The 14,673-nt window shown below is 44.9% G+C and overlaps 1 protein-coding gene across 4 annotated transcripts; it reads right to left on the bottom strand.

The window, feature by feature from the left end:
- Positions 1-6,191: 6,191 nt before the first annotated feature.
- CCR2 (C-C motif chemokine receptor 2) lies at positions 6,192-14,185 on the bottom strand. Of its 4 annotated transcripts, XM_081071830.1 has the most exons (3): positions 14,103-14,185; positions 13,887-13,995; positions 6,192-9,959 (listed from the first exon to the last, which is right to left on the bottom strand). In XM_081071830.1, the coding sequence occupies exon 3, from the start codon at positions 9,946-9,948 to the stop codon at positions 8,827-8,829; it is 1,122 nt and encodes a 373-aa protein (XP_080927956.1). In that variant the 5' UTR covers positions 9,949-9,959; positions 13,887-13,995; positions 14,103-14,185; the 3' UTR covers positions 6,192-8,826. The 4 variants fall into 4 exon arrangements, with proteins under 4 accessions (XP_080927956.1, XP_080927955.1, XP_080927954.1 ...); XM_081071829.1 differs by having other exon boundaries at positions 13,887-14,120; XM_081071828.1 differs by lacking the exons at positions 13,887-13,995; positions 14,103-14,185 and adding an exon at positions 10,194-10,362.
- Between the last annotated feature and the right edge of the window lie 488 nt (positions 14,186-14,673).

Below are 14,673 nucleotides of genomic sequence, written 5' to 3'. Positions count from 1 at the left end.
TCTCAAAGATATATGTATATATTTCTCAAAGCTCCAAATAGGCTGTATCCTTGGGGTGAGGATACCCCAAGGATACAGCCTATTTGGAGCTTTGAGAAATTTTCAACATGGAATGAGCAACAGATGCCAGAAAAATAGGGTCAAGTTCAGAATTACATGACAATACTACAGTCAAATCGAGCTTTCTTGGTGGTTGAGTATTTATCTAATCAACCTCAAGTGTTGACAACAGGTATCTAAAAACCTCAAGTGTTGACAACAGAGCTGAGAACAGAGCTGGGTGTCACTCCTGAGCCACAAGAGTGCCCTCTAGGGGCTTCCATTTCCTCCGCTCTAGACCAAGAAGCATTGGCTTGTAATCTAAGGGAAAGGAGACCCCAAACCTGTGGAGGCAGCCTAACACAGAAGCTAAGCGAGTGTCCTCTGCAGTCAGATAGCCTGAGCTTGAAGCCTGGCCCTACCCTCAGTTTTCTCATCTGTGTAATGGGCTGAGTAATACTAGTTGTTTCATGGGTTTGTTGGGAAGATTACATGAAGCACCTACGTCCAGAATTTAGCACAGAATATACACTCAATGAACATCAAACTCTTAGTCACTCATTTACTGATCCTTTCTTAGAGAGATTTGTTTAATAAAATTCTAAGAAAATTGGTTCCCTGGGGTCCTTGTCTAGAGAAGATTAGTATCAGCAAACTAGAAGCTGAAAGGGTAAAGCTAACAGCGGTTGCTTAGAGAATAGGAGGAAATGACTGCCAGGGAAGCCGGCAAAGCACAGAAATAGCCCAGCAATCAAGAACCACCCCACATAGGGACATACGTTTATGTTACAACAGAGCCCAATTAGCGGTAATCCTAACCAGGAGAGCGAACTATAAAGAAAATGTTCAAGTTTATCCTGTATGTGCAATTCAGGAGGCCATGATTAAGAACTGGACTCTGCAGACATGTAGCTGGATTTCAACCCCAGCATCACTCTTCACTATTTGATTTGAACAAGTTACTGAAAGTCTCCAGGCCTTAGTTTTCTTATCTGTGAAATGGGGGCAAACCCCCGCTCCCCCAACACAAAGCTACCTGATAGGCCTGTAGTCAAGACCAAATAATATACAGACCCACAGATACAGAGAACAAGCTAATGGCTGCCAAAGGAGGCAACCATTTTTTAGTATATGTGCTGCCGAACTGAGCACAGGATGGGAATTTTTTAAAAGAGGGATTAGAGGAGGGAAAAATTCTACGTGGCCTGTAGCTTTTCAGCAGGGCTTAGAAAAATGATGTTAATGTGTATCACTCACATAGTACCTACTACGTGCCAGAAGAAAAGATCAAATGATGTAGCAAGGGCAGGGCCTTTTGCAGCTGTCTGTCCTCTGTGCTATTTGAGCAGTGAAATACAAAGTACACTTTAGAAAGAGTTCACAAAATGGGTAGCAAATAAATTAATAGAGCAAATTAAAAAGTAAATTAATAAAATAGGTAACATATAGTTTGGGTTCTTGGAAGAGCAGCCTGCGTTTGCTGATAATACACTGTGTAGACCCCTGAGATACTGCTGGATAAACATTTCCTTTCTGTATGAGACAGCGACTGTCCAATCACTCAGAGCAGGGGTTCTGCCCTGTGTCCTGTGTCCGCCATGGGTGGGAGGGTGCCGAGCACCAGTAGGCATGCTCACCCCCAGAGGGCAGTGTGGAGCAGTGGGAGAGGTCAGTCACCCAGACTGTGCTGCTGCCTGGCTGTGTTCTCTCAGCAAGATATTCCTTTTCCTCTCTGAGCTTCCATTTCCTCCTCTGTCAACTGATGTGCCAGGCCTGGGGGTCCCAAAGGCCACTCCTCTCTTAAATACTAAATGACTCCATGGTCACTTTAATTTTGAAAATACATATTGGATCCAAAGGCTGAAATAAGGGAGCATAGTTTAGCAGGGTGTGTTACCCCTCTCAGGTTTCTGGGTCTGGAGGTGAGTTCAGGTCACCTCTTGGGATAGGGATTTGTCCCAAGGATGAACAGGAAGTGAGGACCCATGGGAACTTCTTCAGCATTTCATCAATGAAACATTGTTCTGGGTACAAAAATCATGACAACAAACTATAAGTTTATAAATTTATAACGCAGTGACTTAGTTTCCTGGTCTCTGATTTTCTTTTTATTCTGTCCCTCCCATTCTGCAGTACTCTCGTTCTCATATGTGTGGCATTCAGACTCCCCACCAGAAATGATCTTTGGACTCGTTTGTCACTCTAGACGTGATGCCCGTATTGGAGGGTGTCTCGTCCCAGCCCTCCTTTTGGGGCACTGACCAGCCCTTAACCAGCTTCTTGGCATCTGGTCATTGCGCTCAAGTTCCAAGGCTTGCTTCACCCTCCTTACCCATGCTGTCTCTGGACCATATACTCAGCTTCATCAGCAGGATGGAAAGAACGTCCACTCCTCTCCTTGGGCTCAAAAGGTCAACTGCATGAGCACAGTGAGCTGAAACCCTGCCACACAGCAGCTCACATGAACAGACGTGGGGCTCAAGTGGACTTTAGGTCAATGTCTGTCAGCAGTGAGAGAGTCTGTAAAAATAGCGAATGCATCTTTTAGTTTTTGAAACAAATGTTAATTATAAAACCAACACATGCTCATTGAATGAAGTTAGGCAAAACAGAAAAATAAAAATAGGAAAAAATTAGGCATAGCCTCACAATCTCAAAACACCCCTCTTAACATACGATGTGTTTCAATTCAGACCTTTTCTTATGCATATTTTTGGATTAATTGTTCTCACTCATATACCAGTTCTGTGAACTTTTTTTTGCAAAGTTTGCATCACAGGCATTTCCTCACGTTATTCTTTATAAATTCTTTATAAATATGGTTCTTTAACTGTGGTTTTTATTGAGGTATAACTTACATGTGGTGAAGCACACTAATCCTAGGTGTACAGCTTGGTGAAGTTTTGATATGTATGTACCATGTAACCACCACCCAGATCGAGATGATAGGGAATATCCCCATCACCCCGCCCCAGAAGGTGCCTTTGTGCCCTGCCCAGAGGTAAAGGCCACTCTGACTTCCATCATCATGGATTAGGTGTGCTGTTCTTTAATTTCATCTCAGTGGAATCACATGTCTGCTTTTGTTCAACAGAATGCCAAAACTATACTTGATAGAGCCTATTATTAGATAGTTGGGCTCTTTCCATTGTTCACTAATATGGACAGCATGTTCTGAGTGTTGCTGTCAGTGTTTTGATATCCCCACTAAAGAGAAAGCTCCCAGTGTCTCCAAAGCCACCTTCTCCAGGAGAGGCAGCGAGCCGTTATGGTCCTTGAAGAAAAAGGAAGAATGCCCCTCATCCGATCAGTTTCACACTTGGTCACCTGTGTGCCTCACCAGTGATGCTGGGGTGCTGTGACTCCCAGCACGCTTCACCTTCTGTCTCAGACACTCATCCTGGCGAGTGGGGTTGGGAGGTTCACCATTCCGTCCTCTCCATTCCCGCTGTCTCTGTCCTCTAGGCCCTTTGCAGGATAACCCCTTTCCCAGCCCGTGCACCACGTCCCCCATGCCCTGTGCAAATCATCAGAACAAGCAGACACTTGCAGGCTGTCCACCTATCACTTTGTTAGATGTCCAGACATGGTGGAAACCGCTTAACTCCACTGGGAAGCCTGCATTTTGGATATTTCTTTCAGCTCAGTGCCCAGACATGGGGCCAATGCCATCCTAGGTGTGGAAACAGAGGTCTAATGTACCAACTGAGGCACGTAACAGGCACACTGTGATCTTCACTGGGTCAGATCACACCTGCCGCTCTATATTCAACTGTGCATAACAGGATATTATGTGGGACTTTTCCTGTTGCCCCAGAACTGACAATTAAGACCTGAGGCTAAGAGCAAAGGGGTGTGAAGTACCCTTCAGTTCTAAGAAAACCACTGACACTGGGGTCACACACCTTCCCCCGGGGTTAGTAAGAGTGACAGAATCAGCCCTGTGTCCCCAGTCATCATGTTAACTCCTATCACCCCTGTCCAGTGTAAGGAGACAAGTTGGGACAGAACGGGGCTGTAAAAGTGGGTGGGATGGATGGGGAGGAGGGCTGAGGCACCAACGGAGGGGGCTCTGAGAGGAATGGGGGCTTGCAAGAAAGAGAAGCCAGCACCTCATTCCTGGGTGGGGCATCCAAAAGCAGCGGGTCAGCTGAGCGGGGGAAGAAGATCTAAAGAGAGGTGATAGTGGAGAAGGGCGTGGCAGTGAGGCAGCAAGAATGTCTCAAGGATATGAGAGTGCCCAAGGTCAAGGTCAAACATGGTGCTGACGTGGCAAAGTCTGAAAAGTTTCCAACCTCAGTCACTCAACACACCCAGGGCCAGCCCTCCCCTAAATTAATGGGCGGCCTTGCAGAGGTTTGCTCACCAGTAGATGCCTCTTCTTTCATGACAGCTTTCCCCTTGGTGCCCTCGGTAGCCTTTGCTGCTGGCTAATCTCACCCGAGGCCATTTCGATTTGTCAGGGAAATTTTAGTAATGGGGAAAAGCAAAAGTGGAAAGGTGAGGTCTTGCTGGCTTATTCCTAGGAGGCTGCAGGATCTCTCTGAGACACGCTCATATTACTTCAGCTGCTTTAAGTGTCACAGATGAGGAGGACAGCATGGGGTGGGCTATGTCAAGCCCCCAACTCCACTAAACTTCTTCACGATACCCGTCCCTAGGAATGATGATCTTTCCTCACATTGGCTTTACTCAAACAGCCCACTCAAATGTTCTCCCTGAAAGAAAGGAGACTTGAGGTATCCACTTCTAGAAATGGAGATGGTTGGCAACTTTTTTTTTTAAATTTATTGGAGTGACAATTGTTAATGAAATTACATAATTTCAGGTGTACAATTCTGTATTACATCATCTATAAATCCCATTGTGTCTTCACCACCCAGAGTCAGTTCTCCTTCCATCACCATATATTTGATCCCCCTTACCCTCATCTCCCACCCCCCACCCCCCTTACCCTCTGGTAACCACTAAACTATTGTCTGTGTCTATGAGTTTTTGTTTCTCATTTGTTTGTCTTGTTCTTTTGTTGTTTTTCATTTATATATCACATATCAGTGAAATCATATGGTTCTCTGCTTTTTCTGTCTGACTTACTTCGCTTAGCATTATACTCTCAAGATCCATCCATGTTGTCACAAATGTTCCTATAGCATCTTTTCTTACTGCTGAATAGTATTCCATTGTGTATCTATACCACAACTTCTTTATCCATTCATCTATCGAAGGACATTTTGGTTGTTTCCATGTCTTGGCCACTGTAAACAAAGCTGCAATGAACATTGGAGCACACATGTCTTTATGTATAAATGATTTCAAATTCTTTGGGTAGATACCCAGGAGAGGGATTGGTTGGCAACTTTTAAGTTGCAGTTTCTTAGGTGGAGATAAAATCTTACTGAGCTACTATTACTCTGATGCAGGACTTTCACTCTTTCCTTGGGGCTCTCAAAAAATTTTACAGGTGGCTCTCTTTCTGTGCTCTGTACTGTGCACTGTGATTTACAAACCGCCCCACTCTACCCCTACCCCCTCAGCAATGCCTGGACTTGGAGGTCTAAGGGCACGGGCATTAGCATATCCATCTGTATGTACCTGGCCCATCTGGCACCAGGTAGATATGTCCTCAGGTGTGTTTGTCACATTGAATTCCATGATGGAAAAACATGGATGCTTTGCCAAATTTTATTTATGCAGTCACTATGTACCATATATACTAATTAGCTTTCGTGCTTCTTAGCAAACAATCCCACAACACAGGGGCTGAAAACAGACCTTTTCCTCCTGGGACATGTGGCTGGGGCCCTGGCTCTGCTCTCTGCATCTTCTCGTCCACTCACCAGGATACCTGGGCTGAAGGGGTCGTGGTCTGGGATGGGCCTTCCTGTGGCTAAGCAGCGACAGCCCAACCACCTTGAACGCTCTATGTGGAGGAGGTGGGTGTCACTTCCGCTCACTTTCCATTGGCTGAGCCACCTGTGGATGGGGTGGGGGTGTCCCACCAGTAGGACACATTGCAAGTCACGCGCCAAGGACAGGCATGCAACCACACAAGGGAAGGAGTCAAAAGTCAGGAACAGTAAGACAATCTATCACATCACAGTATAATAAAGCAGGCAGTTTTTTTGGTTATTATTTATTTATTTATTTATTTTCATTGTGGTAAGAACACTTGACATGAGACCTACCCTCTTCACAGAGTTTTAAGTGTACAATACTGTATTGTTATCTATAGGCACAATGTTGTAAAGTGGATATTTAAAACTTATTCATCGCATACAAATGAAATGTTATGCGTGTTGATAAATGAATAAAGAAAATGTGATAAATGCATGGAATGGACTATTATTCAGCTTCAAAAAAGTAGAAAATCCAGTGATATGTGGCAGCATGGATGAAGCTAGAAAACACTGTACTAAGTAAAACATGCCAGTGACAGAAGGACAAGTACTGCATGATTCCACTTACATGACATATTCAAAATAGTCAAACTCACAGAGGAAAAGGATTGAAGCTGAGGTTGCCAGAGATTGGGGAAAGGAGGAAATGAGGAGTTGCTAATCAGACAGTTAAAAAAAAAAAGACAAGCCTTATAGAACACTGATTCATTTTCCATATCATAGTTTCTTAAAAAACAGTATTTACATTTGATCATCAAGAGAAAATGTAATGCATTCATTAGGATCATACAAATACCTGCAGGTGAAGCATGACCCCCCCCCACCCCACTCTCAACACACACACTTCTTTCTGAACCTTCTCTAGCCATGAAGCAAGAAAGGAAAGCCATAGTCTTTCAGCTTCCAAGAAACCGGGTTCAGAAATCCTGTGTTTCTTGCTTGTATCGGCTCGGACATGCACCGGGTAACGTGTATGCACGTTCTTATCTTGGCTCAACCAAGACAGAAGGCTTCGCTAACGTAATGAACCAACTCCCCTTCTTTACAAATAGGGTTTAAAGGCTTTGATCAGAAGTCAGCTTGATTCAGGTGTTCCCAGTGGCCAAACGGGACAATTTGAACAACAGTAAGGACACCGGCAAGGCCCTGAAACATTCCAATAGGATTCAATCCATGATTTCATGGACTTAATGGTGTAAAAAAAGATTTTTGGCAGCAAGTCTGAGACAATAAAGACATCGTTGAGATGACAGTTGTGGAGTATGTGCTGTGATCGACATGGTATCATTTCGATGCTACATCACCATAAATTAGTAAGTCCAGAGATCACACCTCCAACTGACTGATCAACAGCTATTTATGTGAATCAGTAGTCTCCTAAAAATGCTGCAAGATTTTAAGCTCAAAACCAGAATTGTCTCTACGACTAATACCATATTTTCAGGCGTGGCATAATAGTAGCTCTTAAAATGATACTTTGGCACATGTGAAAGTTGCAGTTTTATTTTTACTTTAATTTTACTTTTACTTAAAAAAACAACAACATCTGAACTCATTTATGTATCCAAAAGTGAGGCCCTGGAAGGCAGTTTGGAAGACGTTTTTACCCAACCCACCTAGAGTCTTCTTCATTTAGGCCTGCCCTTCCTGGTAATTTGGACACATAGATACACAGGCTGGTGTATGATTTCCAGGGCAGGGTCTCTGGCCTGTCCCCAGGCCCCTTCTCTGCCCTGAGGACACACTCCAGTGTGTTCACCAAGGGGTTCTTACTGCAGTTTCCTTCACATTCTCCCCAAGTCTACGTTCCTGGACCTCCACAGCTGGATTTTGAAGTAGGGTAATTCTACAGGCAAGAGTTATGTGATAAAGTCTTTGGGGAAACAGACGAGGCAGGGCAGCCAGAAGGCTGGGAAAGACCACAAGGAAACAACTCAGTCAGATCTGATACATGAGGCCGTTAGAGGTTCCGAGGCGTCCTTCCTGGCCTCTCCCTTAGCTGTTTCTAGAAACATTCCAGGGGTGGTCTCACTCTTGCTATGGCCCTGCAACCCCATGGGGGAACTAATCGGTCCCCACTCTTACTCCTCATCACTACCTCCATCCCTCCCCTTTCCCCAGAAAGAACAAACAAGGGCTTTATTTTTTTCATCTCACTATAGATTTTGTAAACAAAAAATTTTATAGTGGCATGTGGCCTAAGAAGCATGGGAACAATAGGGCCATCGATTTAATAGCTTTCAAATGTAGTTGGCATAGATAAAACACAATAAAGCAAAAATGTGTCATGCACTTACACAGAGAAAAATCATGGGACCCAAGCAAAGCTGTCAGAAAGTAATTACAGCTCCTAAGCTCTCCAGGACCTGGGAAAGCCTTCAAAATAAATGCGTGTGTGTGGGGGTGGGGCTAAGAGACAGAACTACTGCCCGGCGGAACGAGCAAACCCCTTATCTTCATCCCCATCCAGGCTCAGCCATGCTCACGCCCCCCTCCTCTCTGGACATGGCCCAACCCCACTCACATTCACCCACCTGTCTCGTTCTCCTCCCTGCCTCCAGCCGGGGGCGTGATGAAAGAGACTGATAAACTCAGAGAATGAGCGAAGAAATAGTGACGATTGGGAAAAGAGCGTAAGCACAAGGCACTGTGCCATTTTCCAGGAACCAAGATGAGCTTGCTAGAGAGTCAGTCTCTACCCACAGTTGTTCTGGAATATTCCTGGAGTACATGTTGGTACATACATCTCTGTTGGTACGTGCAACCCTGAGGTTTCTGGGCACTTGCTTAAGAGACTCACAAGCCTCTATTCTTCAGTAAACCCTTGGGGCTTATTATCAAGTATAGATTGCCAACTCCCTTAAAAACTATCAAGCAAACTGCTGTTTATTTAGAAACCAGCCGAGACTTCCTGCTCCCCAGTGGAAGGGGTGTATGCTGAACTCACTCGGTCTGCTGTCTCCCGATAGAAAATGGGGCATTGTTTGCAGAGGTGTTTGGCGATGTGCTTTCGGAAAAACACGGAGAGATACCGTCTGAACTTCTCCCCAACGAAGGCGTAGATGATGGGGTTGATACAGCAGTGCGTCATCCCCAGGGTCTCCGTCACCTGCATGGCTTGGTCCAGCTGACTGGTGGTCTTACAGGTACTCACATTGAAGAATTCCTGGAAGGTGTTCAGGAGAAGGACGATGTTGTAGGGGGCCCAGAAAAGAAAGTAAACGATCATGATGGTGAAGATGAGCCTCACGGCCTTGTGTTTCTTCCTCTCGTTCCGACAGCGAAGCAAGGTCTTCAGGATTCCTGAGTAGCAGATGACCATGATAAGCAGTGGCAGGACCAGGCCCAAGATGGTCCTCATTAATGTATAGAAATTCTTCCATCCGACTGGAAAATAAGGGCCACAGGAGTAAGTAATCCCTTCTTCTTGGGATTTGGTGAAGATGATTCCCGGAAGAGAGGCGAATACAGCCACCACCCAGGTGACCCCACTTGTCACCCCCCCAAAGGTGACTGTCCTGGCCTTTAAAGCAAACACAGCATGGACGATAGCCAGGTACCTATCGATCGTCAAGAGGATGATGAAGAAGATTCCGCCAAAGTAACCGACGTGATACATCCCTGTGAATAACTTACACATCACATTTCCTAAGAGCCACTCATTTGCCGCGTAGTAAGCCCAGAATGGGATGGTGATAAGGAAAAGCAGGTCGGAGATGGCCAGATTGAGCAGGTAGATGTCAGTCATGCTCTTCAGCTTCTTGCAGTTTATCAGGATGAGGACGACCAGCATGTTGCCCACAAAACCGAAGATGAACACCAGCGAGTAGAGTGGGGGCAGGAGCCTGGCTGCGATTAGCTTCACGTCGTCTTTTTCACAGGGTGCACTGTCCCCATAGTCATAAGTAGTGCTGGGGTCTTCCTCGTTCCCCTGGAAATTCGTTGCAAGCAGAGAATGAGATGTGGACAGCATGTGGTGGCTGAACTGGGGCAACGTGTCATTGTCACCCATCTTCCTCCGTCCTGTAAACAGAGAACACAATGCTAACACACAACAGAACTGCTGCAATTACTGATCTTAAAAATATCCTCCACTTTGTCTTTGCTTTGCAGACATCTCCTTGAAAGCATATGTGCTAGTTTATCACTTCTCTTTATTTCTAGGAGCAGACAGCAGTCATCTCCCCATCTGCCAATACTCTTGACCTTCCCAGAAAGCCCCACTCTTAACGTAAGGCAAACATGATGATCACTTACTTTCTCTACCTCCTCTGCATGGGGCACATTCCTGGATGATAATCTAGAAAGAGACTCTGCTCGGGGCCTTCTGGAAATGCTCTGCTCTGATAAGAGAGATGCAAGAGAAACTCCGGCTGGACCCTTCTGCTTTTGTACTTTGTCTTGTATGGGCTTGGTGCTTGGCACCCTGCATGAAAGATCCAGAGAATAGGAGCAAAACTAAGCAGAATTTCATCACCAAGTCCCAAGCTCACCCTCGAGCTGCCCATCTTCTGACTTCCTGTTAACTGAGAAAAATAATCCCTGTGTTTAAACCTGCACTATGAGTTTTGTTTTTGGTTACCTGCACCCAAAAGGGTTCTGATACCCTTCTCAACTTTCTGTCTCCATCATCCGGCCAAAATATCTCCTGCTGAAGTTGCAGAGACAAACCCAGTTTCATCCTTCATGAGCCTTTGATCCTTCTGATAACTTCTTCCATTTAAAACTCTTTTGGCTTCCAGGAGGTTCACTTGTGTCGCACCACTTCTTACGAAGTCTGTTCTTTGGGGTCTCCTCCCCCTGCCCATGCTGTAAGAGTCCCCAGGCACCATCCTTGGCTCCCACGTGTTTATCTTCTTCCTTCTTCATTCTTGCTCCAGACAGCTTCCTGAATCGTGGCATCTAATCTCAGGGTTCTAAGTACTCTGAATGCTAGCGCTTCCCAAAGCTCTGCCTTTCAGCCCCACCTTTCAACTCCTACACCCCAGAGGCGAATTTTCCTTTGTCTACTGCATATCTCCCCATAGATTTATTCATTTAATCAATATTTATAAAGCACCTACTATGAGTCATACTCTGTTTTAGGCACTAGAGGTACAGCAGTGGTCAAAGAGGGTATAATACAGGTACCTCAAATTCAATCTACCCCCAACTGAACACCCCCAGAAACTTGCTTCAACCTGTGGATTCCTTGTCTTGGCTATTGTCACTTACTCCATTACCTAAGAAGCAGGATTTGACATTATCCTGGTCAAATCCTCTTCAGAAGATTAAGAGCCAGGCCTTGGGAGCCAAACAAACCTAGATTTGAATCCTGCCTCCAACTTACAAGTTGTGTAATTTGGGGCTCATTACTTCTTCAACTATCAGTTTCTTGACATTAAAATATTAACTCGGCTGAGTTGCCATGAAGATAAATGAAGACAAGAATTCAGCAGCACCTGGGACAGAGGACTGCTCTGTATTGTCACTGTGATGTTAGATGACTTTGACTTGAGAAATAGCTCTGCGATGAATGCCCTCTGTGCCTCTTCCAACTGACACTTCCTTGCCTCATGCACTTCTCCCCTCTGGCTTTGCTGTGGTCTCTCATTTCCTTGTGGCTCCTTCCTAGCCATGCTCCCTTTCACTCTGTCCTGTCTACAGCTGAAATTTGATCACGCACTTGTCAGCTTCAAACCTCCAGGAGCCCCACGATGTGTGTGTGGTGAGACTTCAAAGGCAATGCCTCTTCCTAAACTCACTTCCTCCCAGTTTCACCTCTCATCATTTCTCAAATCCCAGATTGTGTGCTACAGCCACAGCCATTTTCTTTCCATTTCCCCTAAACTCACCATGTCCTCCATGCTTCCATGGTATTGCATATGCTTGCCCTCGGCCTGAAATGGCTGATGAGCGCCTGTTCATCCCCCGACACCTCCAGCTCACATTCTTCTTCTCTGTGAAGCCTAACTTGTGTCCTCTGTTGAATCACTCTTCTCATCTCCTAACACTGCCCATGTCTCTAAATAAGCACTTACTACATTATCTTCTACACAGTGTGTTCTTCTCGAGGTTAAGGACGAGATCGTGTTTCTCTCTCTAGCTCTTATGACAGAATCAGACTAATGGAGGCATCAATACATGTTATTGAAAGAATGCATGAAACTCTTTATAATAAGAATGACACCGAACATCATCAGGCTTGATTCTCAAGAATATTCTTTTTTTTTCTTTCTTTCTGGTAATGACTATGAAATTTGTCTTTATCTATGCACACACCTTATCTTTTTATCTATTTACACATTCTTGAACTTCTCTTGTGATTGGTACATTTCACAGATCTTACATTTCACATCATTAAGCCAGATTCTTGAGATCTGCAGCAACTAAGACCTCTGATGAAGCTTGGAAGAAAACAAGCGTACCCGCCTACAGAATTATAACTATAGCCATTCACTGAGTGCTCCTTAAGCTTCAGGTGCCATGCTAAATACTTTGCATACATTAATTAATTTAATCTTTGCAAAAACTTTGAGAGATAAGTATTTCTACATTTTACGAATAACTTTCCCAAACTCACAAAGCTAGTACTGGCTGAGCTGGAATTGGAGCACTCAGCTATTCAGTTTCAAAGGTCCTCAGGGGCTCCCATCTCCAGGCTCTGAGAGCAAAGGTGGATGTAAGAAAACAGGTAACGGATTTTCTAGGTAATCTTCATGCCTTTAACAAAACTTCTTTGGTGTTTAGCCTTAAAATCCACACTCACCCACAAGAGTGTGCCCCACCCATGCAAGCGCAAGTGCATACACACACACGTGCACACACACACACACACACACACACACACACACTTACAGCAGAATATAAGCTCCATGAGGGCAGAGATCTTAGTCTTGCAATGAGGTATCATGGTGTCCTAGAACCCAACCCAGGACAGAGCGGCTACTAAATAAATATTAATTGAATAAATGAATCACAGAGAACTAGCAGGCTGCAAGCTGCAGAGAAGCAAAATGCTTTACTGTGGACTAGACTTCCAGGTAATCCAGTGGGAGACTTTATCAAAAGAAACATATTGGGGATCCACAGCCCCTTCCTTGCAGCAAGCTCTAGGGCTGTCTTGTAATTAACCAGGGCTACTCTCCGCATGTGTAGGGAAAGTGTGGACTGGAGAAGTGGTACTTAAATGCTCGGCTTCAGTATCACACAGGAAGTTTGTCAGTTAAAAATATACAGCCCAGACCCTTGCTCTGGTGACTCAGATTGGGGGGTGAGGATGGGGTGCCAGGGGGTGGATTGTCCCAACCACTTCTACCGTGTTTGCTCAGCTCTTTGTTGTTCAGCTGCACTGGCCTCTCAAATGCCAGCCACCCCTCTTTGTTACCTATCTCACTCAGGCACACTTAGCTCCTACCACAGCAGGCACTTGCAAGGTGGCTCAAATGCATTGGTCTAGATGTCACTTTCAAGTGTCAGGATACATCGTCCAGAATTAATGAAAAGCTTCCTCTCAGAAAAAGAAATTCCTCACTTCATCCTCTGGGGACCTCCTGGATTGAGGCAAGAGGCACGTTTTGGTTCAGGGCCTGCACCAGGAGGGGGAAAAATTCTGGGTAGAAATTTCCAGCTCTTTTAAGTCTTTGGGAGTTGGGAGGGACAGAGAGGAGCAGGAGTTGAAAGACCAGATTGTCTTAACGTTCTCGATTCTCCCTTTTTAGCACATTCTCTGCTCTCACCTGAGTCCTGAAGGGTGGTCTCACCCTGCTCTGTCCTTCCTCACTGTCATCAGGGTCTCTCTAATATTTCTGGTGCAGACACCACCCTCCACCCCTTTCTTTCACCTTTATCATTGCCAAGTTCTTGGGCTGTGCAGACCCTCAGGGGGCTCCCAGTCCCTACATGTCCAGAGTTGAGATGCTCTGAGTCCATGCTTCATAAAGTAATGGAAAAAGAGTACCCACCACTCACCAGTGGATGGCTTCTTCCAAGAGGCACTGGTATGTCAGGCTTCTCAGCAACGGAGCCCAACAGATCTGGAGGTAGGAACTTGGTGTGCAGAAGTAGGAAATAAAGTTTCCTGCAGAAGGAGAAGGCGGAGATATAAGAGTAAGTAACGGTAAATATCTGAAAAAAAAAAAAGAATGATACAGTTCTTCTTTCTTAGCCAGGAACATTGTACATTACATTGAGTTCTCCAGAGTAGGATTAATTTTGAAATTTTGCTTATGCAACCTTGAGAGTGAGTTAGACACACCCTGTATATCTCCCATGTCTAATGACTCTGGGCTATTTATCTTGTGGGTCTCTATATCTAGAAATCTACTTTCCTCTGCCAGTGATAATTTACATGAACCAAGCACAACAGGACTTCATTTCCCTGGGTATAAATACTAACAGGGCTGTTGGCGATGGTGGAGGAAATGTAATGAGGTTTTATGTGACCATGTGTCATGGTTTCATAATGAGATTTTATGTGACCATGGGTCCTGGTTTCAGTGGCATCACAGATTTAGGATCAGATTAGAATTTCACTAACTAGAGCTTTTTAACGGAAGGGAATGCTAAACGGTCTTTTGTGGAAGAGATGTCCTTAGTAAGAAGGGCCTTGTTTATGATATGTCCCACTCCTGAGAAAGAAGCTTTGTTAAAAGAAACCACTGTTGAGATTCTGGGAAGATGATGGAGTAAGAAGCATCAGGAATCTATCTCCCCACCTAGACAAAAATGGCACTGAGAGAATCAGTATGAACTAACT

Source organism: Rhinolophus hipposideros (assembly GCF_964194185.1).
Source record: "Rhinolophus hipposideros genome assembly, chromosome: 14".
In the NCBI taxonomy this organism is placed as follows: domain Eukaryota; kingdom Metazoa; phylum Chordata; class Mammalia; order Chiroptera; family Rhinolophidae; genus Rhinolophus; species Rhinolophus hipposideros.
Note: the sequence above shows the minus strand (reverse complement) of the source record. Positions and strands in the feature narration are given on the sequence as shown.